This window comes from Schistocerca gregaria, chromosome 2, assembly GCF_023897955.1.
Source record: "Schistocerca gregaria isolate iqSchGreg1 chromosome 2, iqSchGreg1.2, whole genome shotgun sequence".
In the NCBI taxonomy this organism is placed as follows: Eukaryota; Metazoa; Arthropoda; class Insecta; order Orthoptera; family Acrididae; genus Schistocerca; species Schistocerca gregaria.
The window spans coordinates 812,544,362-812,567,611 of record NC_064921.1 but is presented as its reverse complement, the minus strand read 5'-3'; the positions used below and the strand labels follow the sequence as shown (position 1 = coordinate 812,567,611).

Here is a 23,250-nt window from a genome sequence, read left to right as displayed (position 1 = left end):
GGTTCGTCCCACACCGTAAAGTGGATGTGGCATTTGGAGTCCTACGTGTGCAAGCGAAGAGAGAACAGAATACTGACAATATTTCTTTGGTGCCTCTGTATGTCGTTGTGACATGCTGATCTGCAGCGTAACCCGAGTTCTAGGTTATTTTGGAAGATGGCAGCGTGCTTGTGAGTCGGCGCAGCCGACCTATGTGAATACCAATTTTACATGTGGTGAACTACCGTTGTTTGCAGTGTAACTCGAGGTTAAGGTAAGTCTGGAAGGAGACAGTTCGGTTGTTAGTTGGAGAAGCTGTATCGAACGCTTCAGTAAATGCTCACCGTCCGGCTGTCCAGACGAGAAGCTGAACGTTGGTGCTCTCCCGAAGAGTATGTGTATTTTGCTCAAACCACTGGCACCAATCCTGATACGCAGAATACTTCTTCCGTCCAATGTGCCGGACAGTTCTTCGTAACCGAGCGATGTGCAGCAGTTTTTCGACATTGGACTCATGTTCGGCAAGACGTCGTTTCACATCCCCATCCTGTTTTACATTTTCCGTGACTTCTTAAAATCGATTAAGGTGAATAGTGGGTTGGTGTTTTTGAAAGGGGGCTGATGATTTCCTTCCTCAATCCGAGTTTCAGCTACGTCTCAAGTGAGCACACCAACGACGCGACATTAAATCCTAGCCTTCAATTTCATTTAGTTCTCCGACATGGCCTTCCTATTCGAGAAGGGCGGCAATATGAGCTTTCAAAAAATCATTTATTTACACCTACTGTGCTGATGGATGCCACCCTTACATGTGTACAGTGTTCTAGACAACAGACCATTGTTACTCAAAAACAGTTGACAAGGTCGTTCTTAGTTCATTCGCTCGACAGACTTTTGTATCACTTCCATTTTTTACTCCAGCAGAACCTGCCGTAAATAAGATGTTCTAGGTCATTTTCTTTGGCTAGTTCACTCTTCGTTTTCTCCCTGTGTGTGTATTTGGTTTATGTGTCGGAAGACAAACAACGGTACTATTCATTCTTGGCGACAGGAGTACAACGAATCTCCGGCAGCAGGCATCAGTCCATATGCCCTTGCTCATCGGACTACACCTTTTAGTAGCCTGAGAGACCACATGAGAGATTAGATGCGGTGTTTCGTTTACAAAATTTAACGAGCGATGTTTCGGTATGTCATCACCAACAACGGTTTGTGCAAGACGCCGAAAGGTTAATCTATTGTTAAGAAGCTTTGCAACCTATAATACGGTCGTTTCGGTGACAGAAAGAGCCACCGATGTTTCACGCACGCAGAAGACAGCAACTAGTCAAAGCAAGGTGAAAACCCGTTACTCAGGTGTCTTTCATTCCGTGGGAAACTAGACGGACAACACAAAAATGCAACTGTTTAGCTGTGAATGATACGAAGTTCTTCAGCCAATTTGGCAGCGCTAAAGAAAGCGAGAGAAGACGAATGGAGAGGAGAAAAATCTGCCAGGCCAAGAAATCGTGGTGGCTGCTATTGGTGGAAGCAAGGGCGAAATGTAGTCAGTGATACTAAAGTGGAGCCACTGTGCCTATGCAGTGCTTGGAGAAGGGAACCCATATTTCATAAGCGATTGGAGACCCTACCTAAACTGATATTCCAATATTTCCATGCTTGTGGGATATGTTGATTAGAATTTTATCCTTAGGTGAGCTTACTTTCATCGTTTTCAGTACGGGGAAAGGCCATTCCACAGAGACGAATGGTATCATTACGTCTTGGTCATTGGGCGTGTCTAACGTTACTGGAAATTTCCATGGGGAGACTGCACCACTGCATGCTAAGAAGATGTGCGTGCAGCTTATCGCGGTGTTTCGGACTTAAAGAAAAGTCGAGTGATTGGCTTGAGGGTCATACCAACAGACTACACAGACAGATGACTGCAGAGGGACTCGTCTAAGCGAGACGCGGTGTCACTCGTGTGTCCAGTGTTGTTGCTGGCCACAACAAGGGTCGCCGAGCTAAATGACCTTGGTGCTTCAAACGTCATAGCAAGCCCATTTCTCGACCCAAAAGAGGTGACGTGGCTGCACGATCGTGCACGGCCGAGCAAACAAAATATCTGCCCTCTCGGGTGCTAGTTACACGTGTTCGCTGAGACCCTGCCTTGCGTTGAGTATGACCCTCCTGAAGTCCTCCTGAATCCATATTCACGTGATAGTCGTGATATCCCGACCTCTGCGAGCAGCAGTATCGCGGAATAATAACCTGTACTCTCAATAGGCCATGATCGTACCATTGACAAATTTCGACTCGTGCTGGCGGATCTTTTCCCTTCTTAGACCAGCCATAAAACGATCTTCTCAGGAATAATTAACGTTCAGATGCAATTTTACATACGCACTGCGTCGCTGGCGTTGCAGTGAGAACACAGCCCAGGTAAACAATGCTGGCAAGCTTATTTATAAAGTTATAGTGTAACAGGATCACCTTCTGGGATTAAGTTTGTGCGCGGACAGTCAGAACTTGAGTTACACATTAATGGACTGTTGGGCGAAGGTCCCTGGGAAAATGTCAAAGTTAATTTCCAGGTTCGCTTTAGAATGAAAAGTTAATAATATGGACCATTAAGACGGCCATTCTCAAAGCCCACAAACGTCCCTGGTGCAGACGCCGCGTCTTGGTGATGCCGGCTGACGGTTCTGGCGGCTCAATATGGTAGAAGTTGCTAGCTGGAGTACGGAGTTGAAGATCCTGATGGTTTCCTAATGACAACTCTAACGGACGAGGTGCGTGCCGTGCTCGGTTCATGGTCCAGAGAACTTGAAGGATTGAACTGACCTGGAATAACCTGGGTGCTGGCCTAAATGTCATGCAGATGCCAGGACAGAGCAGGGTCCTTTTGTGACCATATGATGCAGAGGGAAGTAAGTCAGTGAGGCCAGGGACTTGTGGCGACCAAGCTTCCGTGCGTGCAAAAACCTTTAGGCTGTTGTGTGCCACAGTAGCTCCTGTGGCTCTTCTATGTAGTTCACCCGATTGGCTTTGATGTATAGTTGGTTGCTATGGCATAGGACATCTAGTCCCAACATAGCAGTTTTTAAATGAGAAACCTGCATTGTAATCTTTCCTTATACTGTATGCTGAAATGAGATTTTGTTCCCCGCGCAGATTTGTGATTTTGCTCTGAAGTGCTAATAATACATATAAACAAGAATACATCACCATTCAATTGAGTTTCAAACCCGGAATTCCGGTTTTACACTTTAACCGTTTTGGCTATACGAGTCACCTTCTTCTACTGACCCAAGCCAACACATGTCACTGTGCGTCCACGTCCTGCAGTCGCACTGTTGTGGTGATTCGTGCGCAGTGAGAGATTTATTATTGTCGCAGCCTGTCTTTGTGTTATACGGTGTACTATGCAATGTCCTTCAGAAATGCATGCATGTCTGAAGGGACATACAATCCTTCGATCTACAGCTGTATGAAACATTTTTGGAAATTTGTAGTAAGTTCCTATGGGAGCAAACTGCTAAGATCATCGATCGCTAGGCTTACACACTACTTAATATACAATACTGGCCATTAAAATTGCATCACCAAGAAGAAATGCAGATGATAAACGGGTATTCATTGGACAAATATATTACACTAGAACTGACATGTGATTACAATTTCACGCAATTTGGGTGCATAGATCCTGAGAAATCAGTACTCAGAACAACCACCTTTGGCCGTAATAACGGCCTTGATACGCCTGGGCATTGAGTCAAACTGAGCTTGGATGGCGTGTACAGGTACAGCTGCCCATGAAGCTTCAACAAGATACCACAGTTCATCAAGAGTAGTGATTGGTTTATTGTGACGAGCGAGTTGCTCGGCCACCATTGACCAGACGTTTTCAATTGGTGAGAGATCTGGAGAATCTGCTGGCGAGGGCAGCAGTCTAACATTTTCTGTATCCAGAAAGGCCCGTACAGGACCTGCAACATGCGGTCGTGCCTCATCCTGCTGAAATGTAGGGTTTTGCAGGGATCGAATGGAGGGTAGAGCCACGGATCGTAACACATGTGAAATGTAACGTCCACTGTGCAAAGTGCCGTCAATGTGGACAAGAGGTGACCGAGATGTGTAACCAATGGCACCCCATACCATCACGCCGGGTGACACGCCAGTATGGCGATGACGAATACACGCTTCCAATACGTTCACCGCGATGTCGCCAAACACAGATGCTTCCATCATGATGCTATAAACAGAACCTGGATTCATCCGAAAAAATGACGTTTAGCCATTCGTGCACCCAGGTTCGTCGTTGAGTACACCATTTCAGGTGGTCCTTTCTGTGATGCAGCGTCAAGGGTAACCGCAGCTGATAGTCCATGCTGCTGCAAACGTCGTCGAACTGTTCGTGCAGACGGTTGTTGTCTTGCTAACGTCCCCATCTGTTGACTCAGGGATCGAGACGTAGCTGCACGGTCCGTTACAGCCATCTGGATAAGATGCTTGTCATCTCGATTGCTAGTGATAACGAGGCCGTTGGGATCCAGCACGGCTTTCCGTATTACCCTCCTGAACTCACCGATTCCATATTCTGCTAACAGTCACTGGATCTCGACCAACGCGAGCAGCAATGTCGCGATACGATAAACCGCAATCGTGATAGGCTACAATCCGACCTTTATCAAAGTCAGAAACGCGGTGGTACGCATTTCTCCTCCTTACACGAGGCATCACAACAACGTTTCACCACGTTACGCCGGTCAACTGCTGTTTGTGTATCAGAAATCGGTTGGAAACTTTCCTCATATCAGCACGTTGTAGGTGCCGCCACCGGCGTCAACCTTGTGTGAATGCTCTGAAAAGCTAATCATTTGCATATCACAGCATCTTCTTCCTGTCGGTTAAATTTCGTGTCTGAAGCACGTCATATTTGTGGTGCAGCAATTTTAATGGCCAGCAGTGTAACTTTAACTTACGCTAAGGACAACACACACTCACTTATGCCCGAGGGAGGACTCGAACCTTCGGCGGTGGGAACCGCACGAACCGTGCAAGGTGGCCTACACCGCGCGGCTACCCCACGTGGCCAGCTATATGAAATGGAAGAACTAAACAGGATGAAAACTAATAAAACTGATAAACTGCAGGGACGGATTCCTCACTAGAAAATGAGGAAAAAAGATACTATGAATCTGGATCCAGAAATGCATTGTTGCCATCGTATATGGCAATGACGAATGAAAGTTCTTCTGACCACATGGCATGTGTTTCTTGTGTGTTTCCGGCTGTATGTTTGACGCAGCGAACTTGTAAACAGCAGAATTGTCTAGTATTCATGTCGGGAAGAAGCCGATTCGGTGTGTGTGTACGGCCAAGCAGACGGAAACGGTCGAGAGGCAGCACGGCTATACCAAAACAAGCACTCTCACAGACACCAACCACATCACAAAACATTTCAAGCCCTTTTTGGTCGTTTGTGTGATCGTGTGTCCTTCCAGACAGACGTACGTGCAGGGAGTCTGCGGACTGTGTGTACACCAGATTTGGAGGACCAAGTTCTGCAGGATATTGAACTCCAGTAGAAGCTTCGCCCAAGTGGCCCGACAACATGGTGTAGGTCAAAGTACGATTGTGCGTGTCTGTATGACAACCGCTATTATCACTATCACCTACAACGAGTGCGAGAATTATCAGCAGCGGATCTTCCTCTACAAGGATTTTCCCGACGGTTTTTGCATCAGAACATCACAATTATGGGATTCCTGTCCTTCTTACGGACGAAGCAACCTTTACCAAAACTGGCACCATCAACTGCACAATCGACGTATGTGGGCGACAGACAATCCTAGTAGAACGGTTGAGGCGTGTCATCAGCACCGGATCAGCATCAGTGAGTGGGCAGGCATTCTCGGCAACCACATACTCGGACCGCTTATTATTCCACAACGTCTCGACAGAGGAACGCACTTCGGCTTCCTGCGGAATACCCTGCCTGCGCTGCTTGAGAACGTGCTTTTGGCAATACGACACATTATGTGAATTCTGCATGATGGAGTACCACCCCACTTCCGCATTACAGTTCGCCGACATGTCACCATCATCTTCCCTAGATGTTGGATAGAACGCGGAGGCCCTGTAGTATTTCTTGCTAGGTCGCCTGACTTAAACTTCCTATATTTTTACCGCTGGTGGCATCCGAAAAGCGTTGTGTATGCTGAACCAGTTTCTGATGTGCAGATCGTTCAACAGCGTTTCACGACGTCTGTGCTGCTATTTGGAGAGAGACCGGAACGTTCGAAAGAGGTTAGCAATCCATAACGCGACGTGAGAAGGAGTTTATTGCATCCCATGGGGGCCAGTTTGAACATCTGTTGCGACGTGGATGCGATGCAGCTCTGTACTGTGTTCTGGGACAATACGCTGTCGTTTCACGCACACCGTCCATTTTTGGACACATCTTCATCAGACCTTTTTCCCTCCATTTCCAGTCAGGAATACGTCGCTGCAGATTGATAGTTTCATTAACGTTCACCGTGTATTCCCAACTGCAAATACAACTAGGCTTCAGCTGCACTGTCGAGTATGAGTCTCAGCCCAGCACAAATTTTGATGTGTCGCCAATACGTTGTGAGTGAAGTCTAACGCTATTCGCAATTGCGAATGCATTTCTTCTGTTTTATACAGCTGTAGATCGTAGGAGTGTATGTTCATTCAGACATGGATGCATGTCTGAAGGATATTGCGTGGTACAACGTAAAACACACATACTGAAAAATAATAATTTTATACTTGTTGCATGCCGCCTTTGTTTGGACACTTTTCCCTGTTTACGAGTGCTTATATTGTCTTTCAGGCAGGGGAATATGGGTCGTTGGATTGCAGTATTTGACGGCAAGCGCCCGTCATTTCATTTGACTTGTTAATTTTTAATGGTACTTTGTCCTTACATCGTGGTTAAACTATGTTATCTAGTATTTCCTTTTGCAGAGGTGCCTCCCAGACGTGGGACCACGCTGAAGCAGGACCTTCATTACAAACACCCTGCACACAATTTCACTGGTGCTCCCAATACAGGAACTCACACATGAGGGATGACATTGAGGGGACAGAAATCATTTCTCGTTACAATCGCAAGTTTTAGCGAGAAGCACTATAAACTCACCTTCGTAGTCGTTTGTTGCACAAAATTGTTTCCAAAATTTGTTGCTGGCAGAGATGTTGGGTGAAACACGGAATTTAAATATGAATGGATTTTTTATGTAAAAAGCGCTTTGTAAAATTGGAATAAATTACTATCCTATTTTACAGGAGGATGTTCACATTCCTTGGCTGAAGTTCTTGACATCGCCGCCAGTCTGGGCCGTGTTATTCGCTCACTTCACTGAAAACTGGGGATTCTACACGCTGCTGACACAGCTGCCAACGTACATGAAGGGTAACTACCACCAGAATTCGTTACACTTTTATTAATTCAGCCCGTCACACAGGAACATATTAACTACACTGCAGGTTTGTCAGCTACAAAGAAATGTCTTTTCTTACATTGTTACGCGAAGGTTAGGGCGAGCAGTCGCAGGCAGTTCGGTGTAACTAACGGATTGAATTACCAAGGCAGTATTTAACAAGCTTCACAACGCCGCAAAGATTCAGTTATGTTCTTGCGGCAAGCCAACAAAGTCTGCATCTGTTCGCTTGATTTTCCTGGGCGTAATCATTTTTTTAAGATGATTAGTATGTGTTGCGGTCTTCAGTTCGAAGACTGCTTCTATGCACCTCTCCAAGCTAGTATTCCTGTACAAGGTTCGTTTCTTCGAAAAGACCGTCGAGGTAGGCCTCGCTAGCCTCGTGCAGGGCCATAACAGCGGAGCTCTGGAACCGCAGGTCGCGCACTAGATGCCGGAAGGGCATTTTGCCCCCGCGAGCACGCATAAGTGCCGCAACAAGACGTAGCATGGACTCGACTAATGTGTGAAGTACTGCTCGAGGGAATTGACACCACAAATTCGTAAGAGGAGGAGAGGCTGGAGATCTCTTTCGAACAGCACGTTGCAAGGCATCCCAGATATGCTCAATAACGTTCATGTCTGGGGAGTTTGGTGGCCAGCGGAAGTGTTTAAACTTAGAAAAGTGTTCCTGAAATAGCTCTGTAACAATTCTGGACGTGTTGCGTGGCGCATTGTTCTGCTGGAATTGCCCAAATCCGTCGGAATGCACAATGGACATTAAAGGATGCAGCTGATCAGATAGGATGCTTACGTGCGTTGTATCTTGAAGTATCGAGTGTCTTATATCACTCCAACAGCACACGACCAACACCATTACAGAGCCTCCACCAACTTGAACAGTCCCCTGCTGACATGCAGGGTCCACGGATTCATGAGGTTGTCTCCATACCTGTACACGTCCATCCGCTCGATACAATTTGAAACGAGACCCGTCTGACCAGGCAACATGTTTCCAGTCATCAACAGTCCCAATGTCAGTGTTGACTGTCCCGGGCGGGAGGCGTTAAGCTTTGTGTCGTGCAGTCTTTAAGGGTACATGAATGGGCTTTCGGCACCGAACGCCCATATCGACGATGACACGTTGAATGGTTCGCACGCTGACACTTGTTGACGGTGCAGCGTTGAAATCTGCAGCAGTTTGCGGAAGGTTTGTACTTCTGTCGCGTTGAACGGTTCTTTTCAGTCGTCGTTGGTCCCGTTGTTGCAGGATCTTTTTCTGGCCGCAGCGCTATCGGGGATTTGATGTTTCACCGGATTCCTGATATTCACGGCACACTCGTGAAATGGTCGCGCGGGAAAATCCTCAGTTCATCGCTGCCTCGGAGATGCTGTGCCCCGTCACTCGTGTGTCGACTATAATACCACGTTCAAACTCACTTAAATCTTGTTAGCCGGCCGGAGTGGCCGCGCGGTTCTAGGCGTTTCAGTCTGGAACCGCGCGAGCGCTACGGTTGCGGGTTCTAATTCTGCTTCGGGCATGGATGTGTGTGATGTCCTTGGTTATTTAGGTTTAAGTAGTTCTAAGTTCTAGAGGACTGATGACATCAGAAGGTAAGTCCCTTAGTGCTCAGAGCCATTTGAACCATTTTTCAATAAAATATTGATAAGCTGCCATAGTAGCAGCAGATTTAACAGATGCGCCGGCAATTCTTATATAGGCTTTGCCGACCGAAGTACCGTATTCTGCCTGTTTACTTACGTACACTATATGATCAAAAGAATTCGGACACCTAGCTGAAAATGACTTAAAAATTCATGGGGCCCTCCATCGGTAATGCTAGAATTCAGTATCGTGTTGGCCCACCCTTAGCCTTGATGACAGCTTCCACTCTAGCAGATGTATGTTCAATCAGATGTTGGAAGGTATCTTGGGAAATGATAGCCCATTCTTCACGGAGTGCTACACTGATAAGAGGTAGCGATGTCGATCGGTGAGGCCTGGCACGAAGTCGGCGTTCAAAAACATCCCAAAGGGGCTCTGTAGGATTTAGGTCAGGACTCTGTGCATGCCAGTCCATTGCAGGGATGTTATTGTCGTGTAACCACTCCGCCACAGGCCGTGCATTATGAACACGTGCTCGATCGTGTTGAAAGATGCAGTCGCCGTCCCCGAATTGCTCTTCAACAGTGGGAAGCAAGAAGCTGCTTAAAACATTAATGTAGGCCTGAGCTGTGACAGTGCCACTCAAAACAACAAGGGGTGCGGGCCCCTATATGGAAAACACGACCACACAATAACACCACAGACCCCGAATTTTACTGTTGGCACTACACACGCTGCCAGATGACGTTCACCGGGCATTCGCCATAGCCACACCCTGCCATCGGATCGCCGCATTGTGTACCGTGATTCGCCACTCCACACAACGTTTTTCCACCGTTCAATTGTCCAATGTTTACGCTCCTTACACCAAGCGAGGCGTCGTTTGGCATTTACCAGCGAGATGTGTGGCTTATGAGCCGCCGCTCGACCATTAAATCCAAGTTTTCTCACCTCCCGCCTAACTGTCATAGTACTTATAGTGGATCCTGGTGCAGTTTGGGATTCCTGTGTGATGGTCTGGATAGATGTCTGCCTATTGTACATTACGACCTTCTTCAACTATAGGCGGTCTCTGTCATTCAACAGACAAGGTCGGTATGTACGCTTTTGCGCTGTACGTGTCCCTTCACACACATCACATCGGAAACAGTGAACCTAGGGATGTTTAGGAGTGTGGAAATCTTGCGTACAGACGTATGACTCAAGTGACACCCAATCACCTGACCACGTTTCAAGTCTGTGAGTTCCGCGGAGCGCCCCATTGTGCTCTCTCACGATGTCTAAGGACTACTGAGGTCGCTGATATCGAGTACGTGGCAAGTAGGTGGCAGCACAATGCACCTAATATGAAAAACGTATGTTTTTGAGGGTGTCAGGGTACTTTTGATCACATAGTGTATCGCTGTATTTTAATACCCGTGACGCATTAGTGTATATTGATGTTTGTTGAGCCTCTAGGAAAGTTAGGAAGAAAATGAGCCACACATCATACAAACAATTCTAGCCGTGTTGGTACTGAGGTATATAATCATAAATTATCGCCATGTATTTCCCATTGTCTCTAAAAAGTTAACATCTTTTTAATACTAAGGTTTGATTTGTTTTATAGGCTGACGCTATTTGCGCTTGTTATTTATATGAAGCCCTTGGTATCTAAGGGACTGCAAAATGGGTCAAATAGTGTTTACACGAACAGATGACTTTCTAGGTAGAAGACATATAGCCAACAAGGACAACAAGATCATATATACTGTCCATCTTCATGCGAGAATTACTTAAGAAACACGATTGTAAGGCAATTCATAGAATAGATTTAAATAAGCCTTCATTGCATTCTGACGGCCGTTGTGGCAGAGCGGTTCTAGGCGCTTCAGTCCGGATATTTTCTTCCACACACAATTCAGTGGCATATCACTTCCAGGAATTGTAAATAATTTACAACTTTGGGGGTCGTTTTCTTTGTGTCACAGAATATTTCGCACTGGCTATTGAAAGTCCTTTAACTCAGATAAGGAATAATTTGTTATTTCCTCTCGGCTGACGTAATGACGCACTTCGCATTTCGTGTACATAGTTTACTCATCTGGCAATTTTGCGTGTTGCAGATGTTCACCACTTCAGTCTGGAAGAATCTGGAGGGCTTTCCGCGGTTCCATACATCATTATGGCTGCGCTCTTGCAGTTTTCTGGCCATCTAGCAGACTTGCTTCAAAATCGAAATATTCTTAGCCACACACAGGTAATTACAAAGATAGTACTTGAAGTTTACTGTGTGTAAATAGGTTTTCAAGAAGGAAGTCGTTGTGTATGAAAGTAATGATTATTTAAAAACAATAAAATAGCTAGACTGTGATATTTAGCTGTAGATGACACTAAAAAGATGAAAGAAACTAACTACCTGTATAAATGTGACTGTGCGTGGAAGTGCTCGAAAAAAATCGATACGACGGACAATTTTTAAAAAACTGGAATGAAAAGATTAGTGAAGCCATGTTTGGTATGCGAGAGGAGAAAATGATAGCTAACAAATTTAAACACTCTCAAAAAACTTACAATAGAGCCAGAAAAGAAGCGAAGGTATTTTACACATGGACGACACCGAGTCGTGGGGTTGATTCGGTGTAGTACTGAGAACGGAGTGCACAGGAGACAGAGCACAACGTATTAAATTGTGCAAACGTTGAACTGTACAGAACGAAATCAGCTGCATCGAATATGGCGAACATCTCTGGTTTCATCCTAATGCAACAGTGTGTAGGCTGCCTTCAACCAGCTTTTATAGCCTCGATGGTACGATGAAAGACCTAAAAGTACTCAGGAGAAAAACTAGAAACTGTGAAGAAACAGGACCAAACAGTACCAACGTGGAACTTTTGAAGTAGTCTGAGGGAGCACTTCACAATCGACTGCTGCGTATTTTAGCGTATACTGGGAGCTCCATGAAGTTCCAGAAGACGGGCATAAGGATTGACTGACATCCCTACTTAAAAAGAAGAACAGAACGCAACCCGAAAAGCAGCGGGCGGATAAGTCTTCTAGACACTGGCTTCAACTTGTGCGTTGAAATTCTGAACGCTGTACTTAAAGGAGAGCAAATAGTACTTAGGCTACAAAGATCGAGCATAGATGCAATTTTCATGTTGAAAAGGAAGAATAAGATTTAACGTCCCGTCGATAGCGAGTCCTTTACAGACGGAGCACGAGTTGGAATCGGGGAAGAACAGAGAAGGAAATCTTGCCGCGACCTTTTCAGGAGCCAGCCAGTTATCTGTCTCAAGCAATTTAGGGAAACAGCGGAAAACGTGAATCTGGACCCGCGGACGGGGATCAGAACTGCTGTTCCCCCATATGCGAGCCCACTGCGAAAACTCGCTCGGTGTTTACGCATGAAACCACTAATCGAAGAACACAAAAAGTATGGCTTGAAGACTCTTGTAGCATTTACAAACCTCCATATAACTTTCGATATTAAGAGTTAAATTGCGAACGTTAATGAAGAAGAGAGATAATCAACACATTTGATTTCAGCATTTTAACACCTCTGTCAAATTCATCAATAACGTGGAATACCGACGTGGCGGAAGGAGGGACCATGTAATACCGAGAAACCGACGGACACTAGAACAGGCTAATTAGTCTATTCATTGAACAAAGATTGCAATGATGCTGCTGATGACGAGAGAAGTAAATACTGAAGTAAAGGGGATGTAATTCCTTTGTACTCGGGACCGTGCTGTGGTGAGGCGTTTTGTAAGCCTCAGCGGTACAGACAGCAGTGCCGTAAGTCCAACCACAACGGAGGAGAATATATACAGAGACCAGACCAACAATGGTTCCTATAGAGAGGCAGCAGCCATTTCAGTATTTGTATGGACAATATTCTTTATGAGTGATTAATCTGGCTTTGTAACGATAGCCAACATAGATTTGTTACATTGAAATTGCGGGTAGCTGATGGTGATGCGAAAAGAGCTATTATTTCTCCTGGGGGAAGCAGTTATACTGAATGGGTTAATCGTGATTGCATCCGCTGGGATAAAATATTACGGAGATAAAGTAGTCCCCCATTTGGGTCTCCAGGTAAGAAATACTCAGAAGGATGTTGTCAGGAGAAACAAATTGGCGTTAAAAAAGACAAATGGGTAGCGTGAAGTTGGATATAGCGAGAACTGGTGAAGTAAGGTGGAAGAACCGAACTTCTGATCAAGTGGATAAGGATTATCAACACAAAATCAAGCAAGGGTACTGCGGGTGTAAGTTTTGTAACAAATAAAAAAATGTCAATGCGAGCAGTCTGCTATAAACAGTATAGTGAGCGCTTTTTCGTAGTCGTGATGGGTACAAAGACAACACCCACAACTGCAGAACAAGTTTATGTGCCTACTAGCTCAGCGGATGATGAATAGACTTAAAAAATGTAAGATGAGCTCAAGGAAGTTATTCAGATAGTTCAAAGAGAGGGAAATTTAATGGTGGTGGGGGACTACAATTCGGTAACACTAAGAGGATTAAAAGGAAGAAAAGTAGGTTAATATGGGTCTGGGAGAAAGCAATGAAAAAGAAAGCCATCTGGCAGAATTTTGCACAGAGCCTAATTCAACCATCGCTAACGGTTGATTTAAGTATCGTGAAAGAAGGTTGTACACGTGGAAGAGACCCATAGACACTGCAAGGCTTCAGATTGTTGATATAATAGTCGGAGGAAAATGTGGATTCTGACCTCAATTATTGGTTACGAACTGTACATTAAAACTGAAGAAACTGCGGAAAGGTAGGAAATTAAGGAGATGAAATAGTGAAGGCAATAAAAGATCGAATTGGTAAAAAGGCAAGGCGTAATAGAAATCTCTGGATATCGCAGGAGATACTGAATTTAATTGTTGAAAGGAGAAAGTATAAGAAAACATATCCATTCAAAAGTGAGATTTAGATTGTTTCTACACTTCTCAATTTAATTATTAAACATTTCTCAGTGTCATAGATAGTTTCAGAGTGCCGACAACTGGTTCACGAGAATGATTACAAATTTTCTGAAACACAATTATGAATCTGCTTTATTTTCAGGTACGGAAAATCTTCATATGCGGTGCCTTCGTCATAGAGACTGTGGCGATGGTTCTGGCCAGCTACGCTAGTAGCATTTCCGCCATAATGGCGTGCCTCACAATCTCAGTCGCGGTTGGAGCTTTCTCGTGGGCTGGCATTTGGTGAGTTGGCTCGTAATATGTCCATACAGCGTATCTGAACGACGAAAGTTTCCTCTGTGGCGTAATGGAACATACCATCGAAATATGCCCGTAATCATCTGAGTCACAAATTATTGTTCACCTATGGAAAAGAATTAGACGAGAGGCTATCAGATGAAAATGATATTGCACGGCTCCTCCAGTTCGGACCTGTTTCAAATGTAACGTCGCGCCATTCTAAACGGTTCTAGTAGTTCCGAGATTATAACTACCAGAGTAATATTCAGTTCTTGGTAAAAGTGTAAACTGAAATAATTGTTCTTAAAGCCAAAGGTCAAATTTTGTTGGCTTCTTACAGAGTCATTCCCTGATCTTACTCACACTGCTGCAAGGCCCTTACACTCAGAGCACGAACAGTCGTTTCAAACTGCAGTTAAATCTCACATGTGTATCATGGCATTACAGTCTTACTGGAAGAAATGACTTTGCCGTCGGAGAACTGGATTGTCTAAATTAGTAACGCTTTATTTTCATTTGACACAATCACAATACTCTTAAAATTTGTCTTTTCGCTCTTCTTTTTCTTCTTCTTCTTAACTTCAAGGAGCAGGCTTACGCAGTCTTTTCCGCTTTCACTGTGCCATCCATTCCTCGGTCGTCCTATATGTCTCATTCCCATCGTTTTATATTGACTGACGATTAACTAATATGCTTTCCCCCATTCTGTTGATATTTTGTTTCCATTTTATTCACTGCTCTATTTGTTTTTTTTTTTTTCATTTGAACCGTATATACCGAGTTCTTTTCTTGTAATGTTGTTTTATATTTGAAATCTGAAGGCAAATCTTTTGATTTTCCTTAAAAATTTCAATTCAGCCTACTGAATTCTTCTTTGGCTTTTCAGCTAATGACCAAGATTCAGTTCCATACGTTAGAATGGGTGTAACCAAAACTTTGTAAAATTTTAACTGAAGGTCACTGTCTTCCATACACTTATTTGATCGCCGCAAATATCAGAGTACTAATAAGAATGTGTCCCAATATTAAGCTGTTATCTTGTTTTACTTCCAGAACGTCGTTTAATTATAAGTTGAAAGCAGGTGGGAGGCTACATCTTCATCGGACACCTCTGCAGAGATACATTCAGTACCACAAAAAAGTGTACGTCATTATCTGTATGAAATAAAAGACACTATTACAAATACAGGTTTGCATGAAAATACATGTCATTACTAACTGCACAATTGCCTAATAGTTAATCTAGTCGCTGCCATTATCGGTTATAGCTTGGCACCTTGGCCCTCTCTACGGTAATTCATCTTCGTTTCCAACCTCTAAATATCGTTTTACCCACTTTGCAACGAATGTCTTCGACTTTGTAAGAGTTTTAGCAGCAGCTCTATATGAAAGATTTGGTCCATTTGGGTGATTTACTAGGATCACTGCCTCGTGACGCTTCACATATTTTGAACTCATTTTAAACTGCAGCCACGAAACAAAACTTTCCACTGTCTCACTGTTTATCTACAAACTATGCAAAAGCGCGCAGATTAGAGATTCGAGACCACTACCAGAGATGTCACTTCGGAAGTTACATTTAAAATTATGGCCATACAATTTCATGTGAAACTGACTGTACATTCGCTGTATTTATTACAATTTCTGTGTGCCGATAAAGACTCTTTGTTACTTGTATTGAAAGTTTCGGATATCCTCGTTTTTTCACGATACCCTAAAAAGTGCTTCTGTTCTATCTACTGAAAGGCTTTTCATAATCTATGAATCTATCTGTCATATTCTCGTCATTTTTCAATTAATTGTTGTACAGCAGTAACGTTGTTTCAAAACTCCTCAGAAAGTTAACTACGAGGGTTGGAACTTAAATAGTGGCAACTATTAGTCACAACCGATACAAAAGAGTTACATGTTTGCACCTTTTACTATCCTTAAAAGTAGTCACCAGCGTTGTGTAGAACCCGTTGCCAGCGATGTGGAGGGCATAGTATACCGTTAGCAGAGCCAGTTCTGTTGATGGTGCGAATGGAGCGGTCTACTGCCTGTCGAATTTCTGGAACAGTTCTGAAGCGAATGCCATGAAGTAGTTCCTTCATCTTCGGAATCAAATCGAAGTCACAAGGACTTAAGTCTTATTACTGTTCGCTTTTGAAGCAACACCTGCGACCAGCTTTATGAAGGTAGCGGCGACGCTTTCTGCGCAACCGCCGGCGTGGTGGCCGAGCGGTTCTAGGCGCTACAGTCTGGAACCGCGCGACCGCTACGGCCGCAGGTTCGAATCCTGCCTCGGGCATGGATGTGTGTGATGTCTTTAGGTTGGTTAGGTTTAAGTAGTTCTAAGTTCTAGGGGACTGATGATCTCAGATGTTAAGTCCCATAGTGCTCAGAGCCATTTTTTTTCTGCGCAACCTACCCATCATTTTGCACGACAATGCGCGGGCGCATACATCGCAAGCTGTGGCTGCTCTGTTCGCCAATGGGACTGGGAAGTACTGTACCATCCACCATACTCACCGGAGTTAAGTCCTTGTGACTTGGAGTTGATGCCAAAGATAAAGGAAACATCTCGTGGCATGAATGAAATTGATTGCATATGCGAAAGAATGGGAATAAATAACTGGCAAGAGGCAGCACAAGACAGGAGCATCTGGAGGAATCATGTGAGACCGAGTTCCTTAGATGCCTGCTACTACTACTATCACAAAAAAAGTTGACACGAAGAAATTGTCTGTACAAGTACAGACAAACAAATGAGTACAATTTCAAAAAATTGGATGATTTATTCAAGAGGAAGAGCTTCACAAATTGAGCAAGTCAACAATGCATTGGTCCACCTCTGGCTCTTATGCAAGCAGTTTTGCGGCTTAGCTTTGGTTGACAGAGTTGTTGAGTGTCCTCCTGAGAGGTATCGTGTCAAATTCAATCCAATTGTCATGTTAGATCAACAAAATACCGATGGCTCCAAACGTTCTCTGCTGGGGAGAGATCCGGCAGCTTGTCTGGCAAGCATGAAGACAAGCAGTAGAAAGACTCGCTGTGTGCGGATGGGTATTGTCTTGCTGAAATGTAAGCCCAGGATGGCTTATCTTTACAGCACAAAAGTAGGTAGGTGATATTCTGTGCACTGTTTTCTTCCCCCCCCCCCCCCCCCCCGCCCCCCCCGCCAATGACGGGCAACAAAACAGTGCTGTAAATGTGTCGTGGATGACAACCAAAGGGGTCCGGCTATAAAAAGAAATGGCACCGGAGACCATCACACCTGTCCTTTATACCGCGTAGCAGGCGAGTCAGGTTGGTACCCCACGGCTGGCCAACGCGTCTCCAGGCACGTATTCGGCCTGGAATCTCATTCACTGGAGTAGAATAGTTTTCAGCGATGAGTCCCGCTTCTAACTGAGCCACGATGACCACCGAAGACGTTTCTGAAGACTCCACAGACAGCAATGGGATACCAGGTTGACTGTCGCCTGCCTTACGCGCTGATAAACAGGAGTAATAGTCTGGGATGCCATTACTTTTCATGGCACGAAACCTTCGGCTGTCATCCACGACACCCTTAGAGCTCAGGGATAGGTCTACGATATTCTACGCCCCGTTTCGTTGTCCTTCATGGTAAGCCATCCTGAGCTTACATTTCAACAATATAATGCCTGCCCGCACACGGCGAGAGTTTCTACTGCTTGTCTTCTACTTGCCAAACTATACCTTGGCCAGCAATGTCGCCGGATCTCTCGCCAATTGAAAACGCCTGGAGTATTTTGCGCAGGGCCCGCCAACCATCTTGGTATTTTGACGACCTTGCGCGCCAATTGGATAGAATTTGGCTGGATATCGCTCAAGAACACATCCAACAACTCTTTCAGTCAAAGCCAACTGCTTACATAAGGGCCAGAGGTGGACCAAAGCGAAACTGACTTGCTCAAGTTGTCAAGATCTGCTTCCTGAATAAAATCATCCGGGTTTTCTGAAATTGCGTTCATTTGTTTGTGCGTATAAATCACATCTACGGATCTCCCTCCTATTCGGATACTTCCTTCGTGGTGCGTCGTTTTTTGTCTTAGAGTGTATTTTGAAAAAGCATTTTTTTAATGCCAGTGCCGGTCTAGAGCTACAATGCACATCTTAAGTAGGCAAACATTTCTTTTTAAATTACCGTAATGTATTGGCCAGGAGCTTGCCGTGTCATCCAGCACTGTATAGAAGTATTTGAGTATTTAGCAAAAGATGGTAATGTGCCCACGTTTGATATGGTATGAAGTCAAAGAGTTCTACACACATACATTTGCTCTAGTGGAAGGCTTATTGTCTTGCTTTGGTCCATATGCCTTTTCAATTGATGCACGATACGTTGAAGCGTAAATAGCGCACACGTTGTAAAGAAACCACTCTGCCATAGAAACATTTCGCGATATGCTTTATATCTGCTGCAGTCTCAGACATGTGCTTAGCAACAAAAATTACGCCTCCACACAGGACCAAATAATTTGTCAAACTCTTCTACGTTTCTCAGATGTCCGAGCGTGTTTGGCGCGTTTGAGAGAAATTTTTACTGACGGAAACAAGATGGCAAGCATTGTTTGTGTTGACGTTTCGCCGCATATGTATGGCGAAAAAGCCTTTTAGTATAATTTATCTCACTGTATCGTGGGTTTCCACAACGATGGCAACTACGATCAGGGATAAAAACAAAACAACACTGGCAGTTACCAAAATGGTTGAGGTGTCGCCCCTTTCCCAGCCATATATTAAACAGGAAGACGTCAAGAAGAAAATCAATATTCTACACACAACATACAAACGGGAATTCAATAAATAAAAAATAAAAAAAAGGTCTTCGATATTTCCACAGATGTAGGCAATGTGTTCCAACGTTGTGGCATTTTAATGAACGGCTACTAGAGGACCAAGTAGAAGAGAATAAATGTTCACATATTTGCCTTCTTTTCAATGTGAGTGTTAAGTACAGCGATTATAAACAAGTTATTAAAAGTTTCAGTGTGCATTTGGAGGAAGTTGATATAACCATGAGGTTGCGAGTGTACCATTTCCTTTAACAGCTTTTCATGTTTATATTTTGTCTCTAATTTTGAGCTATTGCCGGGGCCAGCGTCTTGTTTTCTCATTCTTCGTCTTCTCCTTCAAACACAGTGCCAGAGTCAATTTAAAACAAAATGCTTTCTCTAAATATTTAACCATTTCTGTTCGTGGGAAAATACAGTTTACACGAACAGTGTCTGCTTCAAAAGCTAGGTTAAACGAAAAAACTTGTTGGATCGTGTGCGGCCTTATTTGACAAATCCGTGGATAGATAAGAGCGAAATCTTCAAATAAGTTTGACCGTTTACAGGGCCTTCTAGACTGCAAATGATATGATGAGTATTACGAAGTGTTCATGTGCTACAGCGATTTGTATAGAATGTATGTGCTGTTGCACTTCATCCTTTTGTGCATCGATTTGAAATGCCAGAAGGACCGAAGCAAGAAGTGGCTCAAAATTCTGAAATAAAGGGCAGACGGCATGTTGCTGACGAATACATTACTGTAATTAAAAAAAGTTAGCTTCTGAAGGCACGCATGATGGCACGAAACTGGTAATGACCTTAAAATGAAGCTTTTTAAATTATTTCTAGCTCGTTGGGTTCTTCACGAACGAAAGCTGAATATTTTTTTTATCGAAACGGACATTGTTGAGTAGTTTGGCTGTAAAGAAGTTGCTAGAATTAACATTAATCATAATTATACGCTAATCAGCCAGAACATTATGACCGCCTAATAGATAAATGTATCTAATAGATAAATGTCATCCTTGGTACTAGGCGCTGCAGTCCCGAACCGCGTGACTGCTGCGGTCGCAGGATCGAATCCTGCCTCGGGCATAGATGTGTATGATGTCCTTAGGTTAGTTAGGTTTAAGTAGTTCTAAGTTCTAGGGGACTGATGACCTCAGATGTTAAGTCTCATAGTGCTCAGAGCCATTCGAACCATTTTTTCATCCTTGGTATGGGTAACAGCACCGATACCTCGTGGCATGGAAGCAATGAGCCCGTGATAGGTCACTGGAAGGACACATCTGCACACACAAGTCACCAAATTCCCGTAATTTCCGTGAAGGGGGGCAATGACCTCTGACGCCACGTTCAATCAAACCCAGATGTGTTCGAATGAATTCCGTTCTGGTGACTGGGGGGAGGGGGGGGGGGAGGCAGCACATCGATTAAAACTCGCCACTGTGTTTCTTGAACCACTCCATCACACACCTGCCTCTTGACATGTCGCATTATCTTGCTGAAAAATGCCACTGCTGTCGGGAAACATGATCGTCATAAACGGGAGACAGTGATCTGCAATCAGTGAACCATACTCCTTGGCCGTCATGATGTCTTGCACGAGCTCTACTGGGCCTATGGATGCCCACGTGAATGTTCCTCAGAGCATAAAGTGGTCCCGCCAGCTTGTCCCTGTCCCACATTACAGACGTCAAAGAGCTGTTCCCTTGAAGTCGACGGATTCGCGTCCTCCAATCGGCATGTTGAAGAAGATATCGGGATTCATCAGACCATGCCACGCTCTACCAATACGCCAACGTCCAGTCCCAATGGTCACGTGCCCATCTGCGTCGTAGTTGGCGATGTCGTGGTGTTAACATTCTCACACGCATGGGTCTTTGGCTGTGGTGGCCCATCGTTAGGAGTGTTCGGAGGACTGTGTGTTCAGACACACAGCATTAAAGTCTGATGTTAGTTCCGCCACAGTCCGCCGACTGTCCTCTTTTACCAGTCTGTACAGCCTACGACGTCCAACCCCACGATGTCTGGACATGGTTTCACCTTGACTTCGCCACGTATTGAAGACTCTTCCCCCCCCCCTCCCCCCCCCCCCCCCCCCGCACTGCACCCCTCGGATAGTTTCCGATGCCTTTACAATCTGTCCTCGGTCAAACAAAGATAGCTCCCGCGCCTTCCCCATTGTACACACAGACCGCACGCTCACGGGTGCTTCATGCATCATCCGTGTGTCTGGCTGTCCGACATTCCTCGCCAGGTGACGCTGCTATCGCCTGAACTGGTTTTTATCGACATTAGGCCGGTGGTCTTAACCTTCTGGCTGATCAGTGTAACACCCAGTGCAGCCCACGAATGTCGCACAGATAGACAGCGCGAGGTACAGCAACATCAATCACATGACACTCTAAAACGGCTGCATTCATAGATGTGGCAATATCGATACCTCCAACATTAGAGCCATCTCCTTATTTAGTTGTTTAGAGAAGTACGTTTCCATTACAACACAAAGTTAATTCTTTATGTTTAGTGTAAATCACCTGGATATGGCGCCGCAGTACGCTGGAGTCTTAATGGGCCTCTCACAGACAGTTGCTACTATACCAGGAATGGTGAGCCCTCCCCTCACAGGTTTCATTGTCAAAAATAAGGTAAGTGATTAATTACAGAAGTTACGTATTTAGCAGTTGCCTAATACCTTGAATAAAAACAGTGATACTAAACGCATGTGTATTTTAGGATCCAGAGGAGTGGCGGACGGTGTTCTTCATTACAAGCGGTGTCTACCTGTTGGGAACACTGGTTTACGGTGTCTTTGGTTCCGCAGAGAGACAACCTTGGGCTAGAGGTGCAGCCAAGAAAGAAGAAATGGCGTTTGATAATAAAGCCGTAGAAACCGAAACTACGAGTTCTTTATAAAACTGCATTATGAAGTCCATTGTTACGTATTAACCTTTAGCTGTATCTTCAAGTGGTTTTCATACATATTTTGTACAAATCGTTACATAAAATGTTTAGTTAATTATTTTTGTGTATTCGTTTTTCACGTCATTGAACTACATAACAGAAAAACATTTGAATTTTTCATATGTGAATGTCTTCCATCGGCTTTTTGTGGAAAGGACATATTATAAGAAAACGTATTAACTGGTGTTATCCTGATGGATGTAGAGCGAATATGAGAATAGTCGTTTTGTAACAACGCTAAAAATTTAACAATCTTTTTTTATGTCGTATCAGTTTCCTGTAACTAACTGGTGGTTTAATTTTATGTACCAAACGAACGATCTCCGTCGCAGAGGACACGAAATTTCAGCCACAGTGATCAAACTCCAACAATGGTGTAGTCCAGCGTTTCTCAGTCTTTCAGTATTCGCGACCTATTTTCAGTCATAATTTTCATGCCGCCCCCCCCCCCCCCCCCCCAACGATTTTAGAAATTTTGATTGTATGTTATCTATCCCTTCTACCTTATTTGATCGTAAGTCCTCCAAACCTGTTTTAAATTCTGATTCTAATACCGGGTCCCCTATCTTTTCTAAATCGACTCCTGTTTCTTCTTCTATCACATCAGACAAATCTTCCCCCTCTTAGGGGCTTTCAATGTATTCTTTCCACCTATCCGCTCTCTCGTCTGCATTTAACAGTGGAATTCCCGTTGCACTCTTAATGTTATCACCTTTGCTTTTAATGTCACCGAAGGTTGTTTTGACTTTCCTGTATGCTGAGTCAGTCCTACCGCAACCATTTTTTTCGATTTCTTCACATTTTTCATGCAGCCATTTCCTCTTAGCTTCCCTGCACTTCCCATTTATTTCATTCCTCAGCGACTTGCATTTCTGTATTCCTGAGTCTCCCGGAACATTCTTGTACTCCCTCCTTTCGTCGATGAGTTGAAGTATTTCTTCTGTTACCCATGGTTTCTTTGCAGTTACCTTCTTTACACCTACGTTTTCCTTCCCAACTTCTGTTATCGGTCTTTTTAGGGATGTCGATTCCTCTTCCACTGTGCTGCCTAGTGAGCTAATCCCTATTGTTGTCTCTATAGCCTTAAAGAACATCAAGCGTATCTCGTCATTCCTTAGTACTTCCGTATCCTACTTCATTGCGTATTGATTCTTCCTGACTAATGTCTTAAACTTCAGCTTACTCTTCATCAGTACTATGTTGTGATCTGAGTCTATATCTGCTCCTGGGTACGCCAATCCAGTATCTGATTTCCGAATCTCTGTTTGACCATGATGTAATGT

The 23,250-nt window shown here is 44.3% G+C and overlaps 1 protein-coding gene across 1 annotated transcript in view; it reads left to right on the top strand.

Moving 5' to 3' along the window:
* LOC126335120 (vesicular glutamate transporter 2-like) overlaps positions 1-22,025 on the top strand; it is a 141,395-nt gene extending 119,370 nt beyond the window's left edge. Inside the window, exons 7-11 of the mRNA XM_049998074.1 lie at positions 7,279-7,405; positions 11,124-11,257; positions 14,083-14,225; positions 21,531-21,651; positions 21,740-22,025. Of these exons, the coding sequence (XP_049854031.1) occupies positions 7,279-7,405; positions 11,124-11,257; positions 14,083-14,225; positions 21,531-21,651; positions 21,740-21,919 (705 nt within the window). The 3' untranslated portion in view covers positions 21,920-22,025. The remainder of the gene's footprint in view (positions 1-7,278; positions 7,406-11,123; positions 11,258-14,082; positions 14,226-21,530; positions 21,652-21,739) is intronic.
* Positions 22,026-23,250: the final 1,225 nt, after the last annotated feature.